At 45.3% G+C, this 13,950-nt stretch overlaps 1 protein-coding gene across 4 annotated transcripts in view; it reads right to left on the bottom strand.

Moving 5' to 3' along the window:
• IL21R (interleukin 21 receptor) overlaps window positions 1–13,950 on the bottom strand; it is a 42,291-nt gene that overhangs the window by 22,929 nt on the left and 5,412 nt on the right. The window contains exons 1-4 of one of the 4 annotated variants that reach the window (XM_044304048.1): window positions 10,652–11,142; window positions 9,861–10,003; window positions 4,296–4,390; window positions 792–906 (exon numbers count right to left, since the gene is read on the bottom strand). In XM_044304048.1, coding sequence (XP_044159983.1) covers window positions 792–906; window positions 4,296–4,365 — 185 coding nt within the window. In that variant the 5' untranslated portion in view covers window positions 4,366–4,390; window positions 9,861–10,003; window positions 10,652–11,142. Of the gene's footprint in view, window positions 1–791; window positions 907–4,295; window positions 4,391–9,860; window positions 10,004–10,651; window positions 11,144–13,950 lie in introns of those variants that run through there. The other 3 variants (XM_044304047.1, XM_044304050.1, XM_044304049.1) reach the window with 3 other exon arrangements.

The following is a 13,950-nucleotide window of genomic DNA, read 5'->3' as shown; positions in this document are numbered from 1 at the left end:
CAGGGCCCACCTAATGTGTATAATGCTATGTGGCATTTACAATTCTTCTTATACCGCAGAGGGGCCTAGGTGCGGCTGCTACCTCTGTATCCCCTATAACTGCACCCCTACTTCTTCCATATTGATGAGTTAAAGGGTTATCCCATGATTAAAAAAATGAAAATCAGGACATCATATAGTACATGACAATCTCTTTCTAACAAAGCTAGAACCAGCCCTGTACCTCTCATGGATCCAGAGATCTTCCCGTTCATTGCTCCAATTTCTCTGCTAGATTTATTGCAGTTGAAAGATGGAACCGAGCATGTGCGACCACCTCAGTGAGGTGGACAGAGAGGCGAGGAATAGAAAAAGCAGCAGGTGGCATGGTACAAACACACTTTATTTGTATTACATGCAATTACAAAAGTATTCAGATCCGGGTGCTGCTTTGAACAATGTGGACTATTTTTCTTGGGACAGCCCCTTTAATATTGGTTGTCAGCAAACTTGCTTAGGAAGAGATGTAACTAAGAAACAGACATTTTAAGAGCGATGATCGTCACTGGGTAATTTTATTTTTTTCGATTGTGAGGAAAATGCTCTGATCTTTTAGTAGCAGGTGCCGCGTGTACAGAACAGAAATCGTCTTGCAGCCGGAGCATTACCGGTACAGAGGGCCGCCAGGATCGGAGGTGAGAAATGTCTGTGACTGGCCCGCAGCTGACGTATTTCAGTATTAGACATTGACGTCATGTGAGGGAATGGACATCTTCTATCCCCATTACCAGGGCCGATCTTTAGGTTCTTACCAGTTAGCACTCAGCGTGTGGGAAACGCTGCTGTTCAGATCTTTATCCTTGCGATATTCACACGTCAGCGTGTCGATGAAGTCTACGTAACACAGGAGATCTTGGCAGCACAGGGCTAAAGCATAAAGAAAGATACCAATATGAAGTCTTGGCCCGTACAGGTGCAGGTTATGTGTGTATGAGGGCACTGGGGGTCTGTATACTGTATGAGGGCACTGGGGGTCATTATACTGCACGAGGGCACTGGGGGTCATTATACTGCACGAGGGCACTGGGGGTCATTATACTGCACGAGGGCACTGGGGGTCATTATACTGCACGAGGGCACTGGGGGTCATTATACTGTACGAGGGCACTGGGGGTCATTATACTGTATGAGGGCACTGGGGGTCATTATACTGTATGAGGGCACTGGGGGTCATTATACTGTATGAGGGCACTGGGGGTCATTATACTGTATGAGGGCACTGGGGGTCATTATACTGTATGACAGCACTGGGGGGTCATTATACTGTATGAGGGCACTGGGGGTCATTATACTGTATGAGGGCACTGGGGGTCATTATACTGTATGACAGCACTGGGGGGGTCATTATACTGTTTGAGGGCACTGGGGGTCATTATACTGTATGAGGGCACTGGGGGTCATTATACTGTATGAGGGCACTGGGGGTCATTATACTGTATGAGGGCACTGGGGGTCATTATACTGTATGAGGGCACTGGGGGTCATTATACTGTATGAGGGCACTGGGGGTAATTATACTGTATGAGGGCACTGGGGGTCATTATACTGTATGAGGGCACTGGGGGGTCATTATACTGTATGAGGGCACTGGGGGGTCATTATACTGTATGAGGGCACTGGGGGTCATTATACTGTATGAGGGCACTGGGGGTCATAATACTGTATGACGGCACTGGGGGGTCATTATACTGTATGAGGGCACTGGGGGTCATTATACTGTATGAGGGCACTGGGGGTCATTATACTGTATGAGGGCACTGGGGGTCATTATACTGTATGAGGGCACTGGGGGTCACAATACTGTATGACAGCACTGGGGGGTCATTATACTGTATGAGGGCACTGGGGGTCATTATACTGTATGAGGGCACTGGGGGTCATTATACTGTATGAGGGCACTGGGGGTCATTATACTGTATGAGGGCACTGGGGGTCATTATACTGTATGAGGGCACTGGGGGTCATTATACTGTATGAGGGCACTGGGGGTCATTATACTGTATGAGGGCACTGGGGGGTCATTATACTGTATGAGGGCACTGGGGGTCATTATACTGTATGAGGGCACTGGGGTTCATTATACTGTATGAGGGCACTGGGGGTCATTATACTGTATGAGGGCACTGGGGGGTCATTATACTGTATGAGGGCACTGGGGGGTCATTATACTGTATGAGGGCACTGGGGGTCATTATACTGTATGAGGGCACTGGGGGTCATTATACTGTATGAGGGCACTGGGGTTCATTATACTGTATGAGGGCACTGGGGTTCATTATACTGTATGAGGGCACTGGGGGTCATTATACTGTATGAGGGCACTGGGGGTCATTATACTGTATGAGGGCACGTGAGACAACCCCTTTGAAGAGATGTTTAGGATTATTACAATTTGACATTATGTATATCAAATAACACACAATTGACAAAAAAAACTCACAAAATTGATGAATAATATTTTGATTTTTAACTAATGTTTCAGGCAATTATTGAGAACGAAGCAAACGCTTAGCAGAGTTCGTAAGCGGAGATGAAGCTGCATGGGGACAAGCAATCGCTCATCCCGGACAACGGGCCAGATTATCAGTCCATTTAAAAGGAATCTAAAGGGGTTTTCCAGGATTACTGTGGTCTTTAACAGATTTGCTCATGTAGTTACTTACCTCATGCTCCTCGTGTTTTTTTTCCCCAATTTGGACTCTCCAGACCTGTTTTCACCATTGTAAGTGTCACGGCCTTTGGTTTGCGCTGTGACACTGTTGCCACACTTGCGGTTGCCCGCGGCAACGTGTTGCTGTGTGAGCATGTGGTGGCAGTGCCTTGGCCTTCTGGGTGATTGCCGTGACATGGTTGCCACGCATGCTGTTGCCGGTCGTTACGTGTTTGGTATGCTTGAGTGTGCACTTCCCCTTTAAGTTGTAGCCTCCCTCTGTCTGGTGCTGTAAGGGTTAACTCCCTGACTGAGTGTGGTCACTTGGCTTATATCTTCTGTGGTTTCCTGGATGGAGTCAGTTGTACTTCGGCTGTGGTTGGTGCTGGAGCTCTGCTCCAGGCCAGGGTGTTCCATCTGTCCAGTGAGGGCCACCCTTGTGGTCATCAATGTCATCCCGGTGTCTCCTTCCCTTCCTGTCCCTATTTGTATGGAGTGGGTTATGTTCAGGGTGTTTGTATGTCTAGTTTGGTGTTACATGTCTGGTGGTGTTTGGTGTCCAGCATGTTTACTAGACATTCCCCTGTCTCATGTTTATTGCAGCTATGGCTGTCCTGGGTTCCTGTGTGGCTTGTGGTTTGTGCTGTGTCCTTTAATGTTGGTGTGGACAGCAGCACTTGTGCACGGGTTCCAGTCAGTGTGACTGTGGCAGGTGTGTTATTGGTTTCGCTTACCTGCCATCTCCATATGCTATATGTGTTCCCTTCTACTTGCAGCCTGGCCTCAGATAGAGACTCCTGTTCCTCCATTACTGGGATGAACAGGTCGTCTCTTCCCTGCTCCTTAGTGAGGGATTACCAGGGCGACTTAGGGTCTCTAGGAATCCTGAGTATGAGTCGTCCTACCATCGGGGTCCGCTCATACGGTGAGGAGTCAGGGAGAGGATTAGGGACGCTGTAGGAGGCGACCTGCTCCCTTATTACTCCTTTTGGCCAGGCTGATCCCCTTTTACCCTTTGACACCGCACGGTGGGAGGTTTCCCCCACTCCCCACCGTGAAAGTAAGCCAATCCTGTAGGTAGCACTTCCTGTTCCTGTCTCCCACCAAACCCATGATGCATTTCTCCTTTCTCTGCCACAGTTCTAGCCCCGCCCCCTAACAATACCCAGCTAGTTTATAGCTCCTCCCACCCAACTAGTTACATAGACACTCCCCAATCATGGCCCCGCCCATAGACATAACATCACAGGAAATCAGAAAGAGCTGCATGGTCATGTGACCACAGCCCAGAATGGGAGCTAAAGAAATACATTACAAAATGATTATTTTAAAGGATGTTGATGCAAACTGGAAAACCCCTTTAAGACATGATATAAGCGACTTTTAATTACCATTGATATGTGACCGTGTGTCGTATAAAGTAATGGTGGTATTTCATGAGTCATTTCTATCGAATGTTATTTCAGGTTGTCGGTATCTGAGTCAGCAGAGGTTTGTGCAGAGGTTTTGTATTGATGTGGCTAGGACGGGAAAGAGTAATATATGGCGGCGGGGTGGAACAATCAGCAGACGAGGATTAATACACTGAAACTTTTGGCGAACTTACAGACTCGTGCAATGCTAGTGAACGCCAGCAGTATCAGTGCTTCTATTGGTTTGCATCTCTTCGGCTTCATCGTCTTCGTATCCTATATTCGCCACCTGTGATAACACGTGTATGGTATATTATTACGGGATGGAATATTCTGTGGTTAAAAAAACCCATTGTGGTGACTAATTAAGAAATAACTGTGGTTGCAAATCCAGAACTATGCCAAGCTTTAATAAGAAAATAACTTCGAAAGGTTATGAATACTTTTGCAACCTTGTTTTTTCTTTTTTCTTCTCCCCAATACAGCCAAAGTAAAAATGACACAGCTTTACATAATTGGGGGAATTTACTAAGGCGACATTTCATGCACCAGCCTTAGTCCTGAAACACTGGTGGAGTATAATGGCGCACTGAAGAGGCACAGATCTCTCAACTAGGGATGAGTGAACTTGTGTTTTCAAGTCCGGCGTGCAAGGTTTGGGTTATCTAAGAATTCGGTTATAGATTCCGAAACTTATGGTCTGTGGTAGTGGAATCCATACTGGAATTCTTAAATAACCCGAACCAGGTACGCCGAACTTGAAACAGAAGTTCGCTCATCCCTACGTGTCCCCTCTTTGCCTGTCCCATATGCTTGAAAGGTATGAACTGTTGTAGATCTATAAGGGCTCTTTCACACAAGCTGATGCCGTGCGGGTAATCCACTGCGTGAAAGAGAGCTAAGCCCCGTTCCGTACAGCAGAGACACGGAGCATTAACATGACTGATTATGCTCCGTGCCTCTCTGTGACCTTTTTACTACAAAATCACAGTGACAACTTTATCTCACTAAGATTTTGTAGTAAAAAGAGCATTATCAATCATGTTAATGCTCTGTGTCTCTGCTGTCCGGAACGGGGCTTGGCACTCTTTCACACAGCGGATTACCCACACGGCATTAGCTTGTGTGAAAGAGCCCTAAATCTGTTCTATCTATCATCAATATTTCTCATATCTATCCTATCTATCTCATATCTATCTATCTATCTCTCTCATATCTATCTATCTTCTCGCTATCTCATATCAATATTTCTATATATCTATCTATCTATCTATTGTGGGGACTCGCTCTGGTAGTCAGGACAAGCGGATGCAGTATAGAGGCAAAGACCAGTTTATAACTCAAAAACGTCAGTGTTTATTCACACTTGTTGCAAGTACACAGTACGACAGTTCATTTGCAGTATTGGTGTTAGTTCACACCCAGATAGCTCAAAAACAAAACAGTCACCTTTTGTCCTGGGTGTTAATCCACACCCGACTGGCATAGCTCAGAACAGAGCAGTCCTCCCAGATTCAGGCCTCCAGCCCTGCATAAGGCTCAGATCCCAGGAAAAGAGATTGCCAGAGCTACCAATGTCAGAGAGAGATAATTCCCCACACCTGGCAGTGCTGGCTGTTTTTTATAGGCCTGACAAAACCCGGCCTGGAACGTGGGGAGTAGTCACCCACCCAGCACTTTGACTACTCCCAGTAAGAGCCGTCCCAGATGAGCTATTTACAGCCATACTAAAAAGAACTGCTGCTGACACATGAAAACCGGCTCTTACTCCACCGAGGCCAGGAACCTCGATGACACGTACCTATCATCCACAATGATTCCTTGTACCTTCTTACACTATCTATCTATCTCTAATTATCTATCTGTCTATCTTCATTAGCCGGCAGGGATTTCTGGGGACCTCTGACAGACACCGTTGTTTTTATGGAAATTACCTCTCAGAAGCAAAAAGGTTTAGGTGCTTTTGCAAAGAGCAACAATCATGTCCCGCTGCACAATGAGATTCATGTTGTTTTCATGAGTTGGACAATTAATTTGTTGTACGATTTGTAAAATATTATTTAAAACTGTCAGAATGGCATAAAAAAAAGAGGTGACATCTGACCAATCCCCGCTGCTCCCATTGCCTCACTTTCCCACTGACTTCTACTAACTGGTCGGCCTCGACACACAGGAGACGACCGCGCACAGGGATTGTGCAGTCAGTATTGTTTTTTGTGTGACACCCAAGACGCCAAGGTCTCTTTATATATTTTCCTATACACTGAAAGCACTGATCTCACAGAACCAGCAGTAATGTCATCAAAGTGATTGCCTATAATGCTAGAGCATATTGATCGAATCTTGTTTTATTTACTCCTACCCTTGTTCCTCTTTTCTAATTTCGTTTTCTTCCAAATTTCTAGTGAAGTTTCAGTTTGGAGACATTTTGTAATATTTAAATGGTTGCCTCATGTGAACTTAATACAAGGCACTTGCTAATGTATTGTGATTGTCCATATTGCCTCCTTTGCTGGCTGGATTCATTTTTCATCACATTATAGGCCGGCACTTTTAGTGTGCAAGCATGACCACCGCTGCACACAACCCCATTAACCAGCATCTGTCAGTAGCTTTGTACCTATGAAACTGGTACAATGGAAGCGCTCATCATCCCTTCTACTGCCCTGCAGCCGGTAAGAAAGGGCCCCCCTCCCGCACTGGGCCCCTGTGCAGCCGAACTGGCTGCACAGGCGGTATGGCTGCCTTGATGCAACAGGTCAGCCAGTTTCATAGGTACAGATAAAGTTACTGCGAGAACTACTCCTCTTTGGGTAAGTTAACACAGGCAAAATGTTTGTCAGAAAAATCAGATTCTTTTTCCTGTGGATCCTGTAGCAGAAAGCCGGGGCTGAGCCCGGGGTTTCTGCTGCGGCTTCTGCACGCTGATTAGCCCCATTCAGTGAGGCCGACCAGTGTGTGGTCTCCTACCCTGGTTTTAGTGCTGTTTCCAGCTTGGAAACTATGGCAAGATAGGGCAGGATGCTTCTTTTTCTGTGAGATTTGAGGCCATTTTATCCATTGATTCTGCAGCGCGCCCCTAGGGAGGTGGTGCAGAGGATGGGAGTGGTAGTGCCCTAATGAGAAGTTGTGTCACGGTGTATTCCCTCAGCCTGTCACTCCCTGGGGTTCGGTGCAGTAAATAGGTGATGTGAAGGAATCAGTCAGACATAAGAGAACATCAAACGACTTTCTTTACTGAGTGCAAAGGGTGAGTTACAGTACATCCAGCTGTCGTTTATACAAGGTGCAATGTCTCTATCCTCATCATCACCGTGTAGTACCCCAGAGGGGTTACTACCATTCCTACATCTAGCTACTGCCTCTAATGAGTAGCAGACAATGTCATATGTGTATTTAATTCCTGGCCTCTTATACTGTGCCTTAATAATATTGCTATATAACTTATGTTTTGCATCACATACACTGTGCCTGGTTGTCCAATAGGTGGCAGTGTATCTGGCAGAGAGATATCTTTAGATACAATGGACCTTACTTACCATTCCATCCCCCCCCCCCCCATTTTGTGCATAAGTGGGATAATTCTTGCATGAAGCGAGTAGTTGAGCTGAGAGTTGGAAGGAGACAAGGCATGGCACAGTGAGGGGAGCACCCCCCATCCTGCAGCAGGAGTCTTCCAGGGAAAGCAGCTCGTGGAGCACCACAACACTTCGCAGTTCATAGGATGACTATAACGAGGGGGTCAACAGCCAAAGGCACCCCACTCAAATGTACCAGAACTGCTAGAAAGTCCAGTAACCAGACTGAAGCCAGAGATTATCACAGCAGAGAAAGATAAAGCAAAGTATTAAAGTTTACCTGCCAGTTTACCCTTATCCTGCCGGAGCCAACAGAAAGATCAAGTGTTTGGATGACAGAAGTTTATCTCAAGTATATTTAAGTAAAAGGTATGTTAAAAAAAACTATATTTATTTTTATAGTAGTAATGATTAAAAAAAACGTATTTCAATATAGGTCACTCCCAATGTACAGGGAGAGGGGGATGGTAGTGAAAAATTGGATAAAAAGGTAAGAATTATATGGGGATAGGAAAGAAGATAAAAAAGAGGGGGTTGTGAAAAAGTGGTGATGTTAAAATGATATTTAAAACACCCTGTATTGGGCTATATGTCCAAAAAAATTAATAAATAATATTGTATAAGTATAGTCAATGCTCTGGGATGAGTTCAATGGAAAAAAGTGCAGCAGCAGCCTTCCAGACCCAATCTCTAAGTATATGCAGCTATGCAAAAGTGATTTTCATTTATGCGAAAATAATTTTCAGCGAACCAGTGCCTGGTGGCGTCCCACCGAAAATTGGCTCACTGGTCGCTGTTACCTTTCCTCGAAGATCGCAGGTTCTTTTCTGCGTAGGATCCTCTGTGTGCTGTGGGTACTTGGTGCGGCTGGCAGCGCGATTGCAGGAGGATGCGATGATCGCGAGAAGCTGCTGTTTGCGGAGCGGACCATCGATACGAATGTTGCGCTCTTTTTCCTCCGATCAGAGGGCTGTTGGCTGTGTCTGACGTTCTTGCCACATGCGGCAATTTTTGCGAGCGCTTTTTTCACGCACTTTTAGTTCCCGGTATCATCGGTGGGTGGAGGCAGCCTGATGGTGCAGAGCAGTTTGGAAGCGCTTCCCAGGGCTTGAGAAACCATACGCCTTTCGAAGGATTGCAGCCTTCTTCATCAGTGTTTTTTTAACATACCTATACTATCCCTGTCCTTTGTTGATATCTGCTGGTGACCTGATATAGTGCCTGTCTTCCTAGTTTCCTATACGCCTGCCTCTTCTGACTAGGGTGAGTCAGTTCAGACACGTGCACCTTGCATATTGTCCATACAGGAGAGCCACCGTATTTCCTTTTAAACATATTTAAGTAAAACCTGTGAACTTTACCAAGTCTGGACTCGGCTTATTCCACCAACTATAACTCCCTTTGTTGCTACAGAGCACCGTGACACAAAACTATCAGGCTATATCACCACTCGCCATTCTTAAACACTGGGACCCGATCAGCCCTGATGATGAGGTATAGTGGCTGGTTAGATGGCAATTAATGGCACTCTGAAATACGCTAGCTGACAAAGTCTCTCTCTCCTGTTTCCCCTTCACCATGGCTATAAAGCTGAAACCTATGACTGTAGGTGTCCACTACTTAATGTAGGCTTTCAGGTTTGCCTGGATTAGGCTATGGTGATGGCGGTCTTAATTTGTTCTCCCTCACCTTGCAGCAGTGTCTGTAAAGCTGTGGTAGCCAGACACTCTGCTGTCTGCACCTCCATAGCTTTGAAGGGTTTCTGCAGCCTTTGTACCTTTCTGTCACCCTTCGGAAGTGTTCCTCATGGACGAGCTGGATTTCTGGTTCTAAGACCCTAAGGAGCAGGAGCTGATGGACATGCTCCCCGTCTCCTCACTAGCCTAGCTAGCCCTTCCCCTCTCCTACCATACCCTCTCTTGGCAGCAAGTCGGACCGGCCCACTCCTACCAAGAGGGGGGAAATGAGATGGTTAGTCCCAGAGGCAATGCCTAGAGGCATTGGGTTGAATTTATCATTTCATTAAAAAAAAAATGCAGATTGTACTACTGAGCTGTATAGGGACAGCATAGGTAGTTTGTGTAGTTGGGACTCTGTTTGCCACATACAAGTTAAAAGGAGTCAAACATTTTTGGAAACAGCTTAGAATAGTTAAAAAAAAATTAAAGAGTCTATACTCACCTGACTGGTCTCCTGCCACTCCCAGTTCTGGTTCCCTCTGGTCTCTGCCTTCTAGTCCAATCTTGGCATGATGAAAATGGCAGGGAAGGTCTACTCAGCCAATCACTGTCTCAGTGGGGCTTTCACGTGTGTCGAGACTGGAGCTAGATGGAGAGACCAGCAGGGATCAGGTAAGCATCTGAACAAGACTCAGTGGGGTGAGCATTGATTCTTTTAATTTTTTTAAACCAGCTTTTTCCACACAAAAAAAAAAATGAATTTGCCCCGCTATACAATCCCTTTCAGAATCAATATCATAGGGCATCTATATAATAAATCTGGAAATAACATTATTGGAACCCATATGTGTTTCATTACAAGCCCAAGTAACAATACCCCTGTAACTGATGAATGCCCATATGGTCGCTTACACATTACAGATGATAAAACATTTCAACTCAAAAATGTTTTTAGACATACTGTACATTTTTTCATGCCTTGAGAAAATGTCTCCACCATCTCAAAATGTCTCAACATACAAAGAAACATGGTTCACTTGAGACATTCTAAGAACTATTTGCTAGTGAACATTTAATTAAATTGCTTCTACACATTTTTATACCCTGAATTTTTTTCATATCCCAACTCCATCATGTAGTTTGATAGGTAATTAAACAAGTTCAAAAAATTGCACACAATCTCCCCAAAAACTGAAACGAAATGGTGTAACATCGTAATGAATTAGTAACAAGTTACATGCAAATGAATAAAACCTTGGGAGGTTGGACGATGGTCACAAAATAAGGAATTACCTAGATGTAGATGCCCATTGTGTCTTCTAGGAGGAATCCTCTAGGGGGTTCATAGTCTAAGCTCAGCAGATAGACAGGATGATTGCTATTTGAAGAGACTGCACTGTATGAAGAATGTCACTCACAAGGATGTGGTAATGGGGGAGTGGAATCTACAGGCGCGCCTCTCTTGGTATGTGGCTGTGAAAATAGTGGGTGATGTGCTGCAAAAATTCTAATGTAAAAATTAGTCACAATAATAACCTTCAATATTCATGATTTTAGTCATTGGTTTTGCAGTGAGACAAGAGTTCTCTGCCTTCTGCATATGTTTCAGAAATGCCATAAACTCATGTTTTCTATACATCCCTTCTGGGCTTATTTTAGCCCCAGTGATAGACTTTACAACTACAGGAACCAAGCAAATGCTTGGGGCCACAGATATCAGGGGACCCCCTCATGGCCAAACGTAGCTGGCCGAAAAAGTGACTAAAGGGGAAGACATATTGGCCGTGCAGCCCGTTCAGGGTCCTGGTGGGTACTCCCCATCCCTTCCTAGCTGCAGAGCAGAAGCAGAAATGCCTAAGCTGAGAGTGGGGCTAATCATGCTGAAAGGGGCAGAGCTTAGCGGTATGGCGAGGGTGGACCTTAGAGGTGTGACGGGGGCCTCCAGACTCCTTAGAAATGCCAAATCCCCAAAGCCTGCATGGTGTCCATGGGTACCAGTGTAAGCAAGGCGCAATGTCCATGGCATTCCAAATTGGCGGCTATGCCCTCTACTGTACAGGCACAAAAAGTGTTCAGCAAAGATACAGATATGTGAATGAGCAGTTAAGTGCACCAAGGATGGACCCAAGCCACTCTGTGCAACCTTGCTCCTCCTGTTTCCTCTGCCAGCCCCTCCCTGAGGGCCAGAGGAGATGACTATGCAGGAACCTGGTCCTGTCAAAAAAGAAGGAGAGGGAGGGTCTGGCAGAGGAAGCAGGAGGAGCAAGGGAGCACAGAGTGGCTTGAACCCGCCCTCGGTGCACTTAACTGCTCATTTGCATATATATTGAAAGTACTTTTTCTCCAGAATGAAGCAACGGATCGCTAAGTGAAAGGTATTATTACACTCAGCTGAACTACACCACAATCAAAACAAATTAGTGTGCAGGTTTTTAAACTTTCTCACAGCTGCAGTCCCAGAAACAGGAGTAGGTCCGTACTCCTATAAGATGCAACTAAAAACACATAGGTATGGGTCCTCGCTAATTGTTTTTCCCCTAGAGGAATGTTCACAAGCAGTCACTCTCCTGGAGCCGTCTCGCCTTATTCTTGGCTTTCAGCTTCCTCGATCCCTGAACCGACCGGCAACAGAAACCTTTTCTTCCTTCAAAAGGACATACATATAGTACAGACCCGCAAACAGACAGGTTCCCGTGCTTTTACTGTACTTACAAGACCATTTCTTGCCACATCACATATAAAAAGTTCTTCTGTGTATCTCTGCCCGACCCGGGTTTCGTTACCAGCTGGTTTTCTCATAGTGAGAAAAAAAATAATCATTGTACTCTGAAGACTTGTAAAGCGTTCACGGGAAATTACTTTTACAGCCGGGTCATCTCTGATCGAGGATTCTCACTTGGTGTATGACCAAAGGAGATTCATCTCAAGACATTGAAAGATGTCCCAGAGCACAGTATGATATTCTGAGATACTGTATGTGTGAGGGTCAACTTAAAAAAAATTAAATAAAAATTATTAAAAATAAGGAGCACACATCCAATTACTGAAGAAGCTGAGGGGCTCTAAATGTAATTTACAAAATAATAACCTACTTTTAAGAATCAATTTGAGATATGGAACATCTGGTGAGCTATGAAAATTTTCTTTCCTATGTGCCCATCAGCACTGGTCCCACCCACATAATGGCTTATAAAGTTATGCCTGGGGGCCCTAATCAGGATAGCCAGCAAGGAGTCACTATTTCTGGCAGCAGTTCCCCGTCTGTCCACAACTGTATGAGAGTCCTTAGGACGCTGTGGCCCATGCCAAATTCTCAATCCAATCCCTGCCCCCCCAGCCCTACTGCCAAAGGCATATTTGAATTGGACATTGCATACAGCACTATTTTCCTCTTACATGCAATGATGTGTCCACTAATGTTCTCTTTCCTCATCTTCTCCATTCAGACCAGACCGCCATGACTAAGTATTTCAGCCATGCCTCATCTCTGTAGAGTCTGATACACAGACATCTTAGATTATTCACTTTTTCATTAACTTCATCCTCCTGGTGCCCCAACAGTACTACATACTGCTGCTACCCCCAATACTGTGCCCACTGTGCTCAACAAGGCCCCCACATACTGAAGAAATAACAGAGCCATACAGATAGTCATTAAAGTGCTCGTAAGAGTCCTACTAATTGTAATAATTATCTCCCAGAGTGTCCTCATTAGAAATAATACCCCCTACAGTGCCCATAATATTGATAATGCTCCGAAAGGGTGCCTCATTAGTAGCATAGCCCCTTTATTCTCCCCAATAATAATAATACTCCCACAGTACCCCCAATATTAAGAATGCAGTTATAAAGCCCCTTGTAGTGCCCCCAGTATTTATAATTGCCCCCTCTAGTGCCCCCTGTATTTATAATTCCCCCCTCTGCACTACCTCCAGTAATGCCCCCCTGTACTATTATAATGTCCCCAGCTCTTTGTAATTATAATGTCCCTCTCTGTACTGCCCCCTTTAACAAAACAAAGTACTTACCTCACTCACACTCCATGCCACCTATCTTCCGGGCCTGAGTTCCCTGTGTCCCGGCGCAGGTGGTGAGATGTGCTGGGACGTCATCGCAATAGGCGACCGTCTGCACTGTAATACAGCCACATAGGGGTCAACTGTCTGACTCGCCTGTCATGGGGCCCCACGAAATTGCATAGTTTGCGTGGTGGTCAAGACAGCCTCTGAATGTGCCTCTAATAGAGCCTTGGGTTATGATGCCATAAACAGACTATGATATGTCAAAACACTAGTCGAATAGTGCCCCCCCATAAAATGTGCCAGCAGTGCCCTTATGAACAATGGCAGATGTCCCCATAAACATTCCCTCAAGCTAGTCCTCCTTATTTCAGTGACATCAAAATGCCCCCATAAAGAGTGTCAGGAAAGTGTCCTCTATAAACATTGCCAGAAGAGTGCTCCTATAAGAAGTAACAATGGGATGTCCTCACAAAGTTAGCCAGCAGATAGCACCCAGTGCACCCCATAAGTAGTCACCCGAGTTTTCCATAAACAGTGCCAAAAGAGCGTCCCTCATAAAGAGTGTCAGCA

The sequence above is a fragment of the Bufo gargarizans genome, chromosome 8 (assembly GCF_014858855.1).
Source record: "Bufo gargarizans isolate SCDJY-AF-19 chromosome 8, ASM1485885v1, whole genome shotgun sequence".
Classification (NCBI taxonomy): domain Eukaryota; kingdom Metazoa; phylum Chordata; class Amphibia; order Anura; family Bufonidae; genus Bufo; species Bufo gargarizans.
Note: the sequence above shows the minus strand (reverse complement) of the source record. Positions and strands in the feature narration are given on the sequence as shown.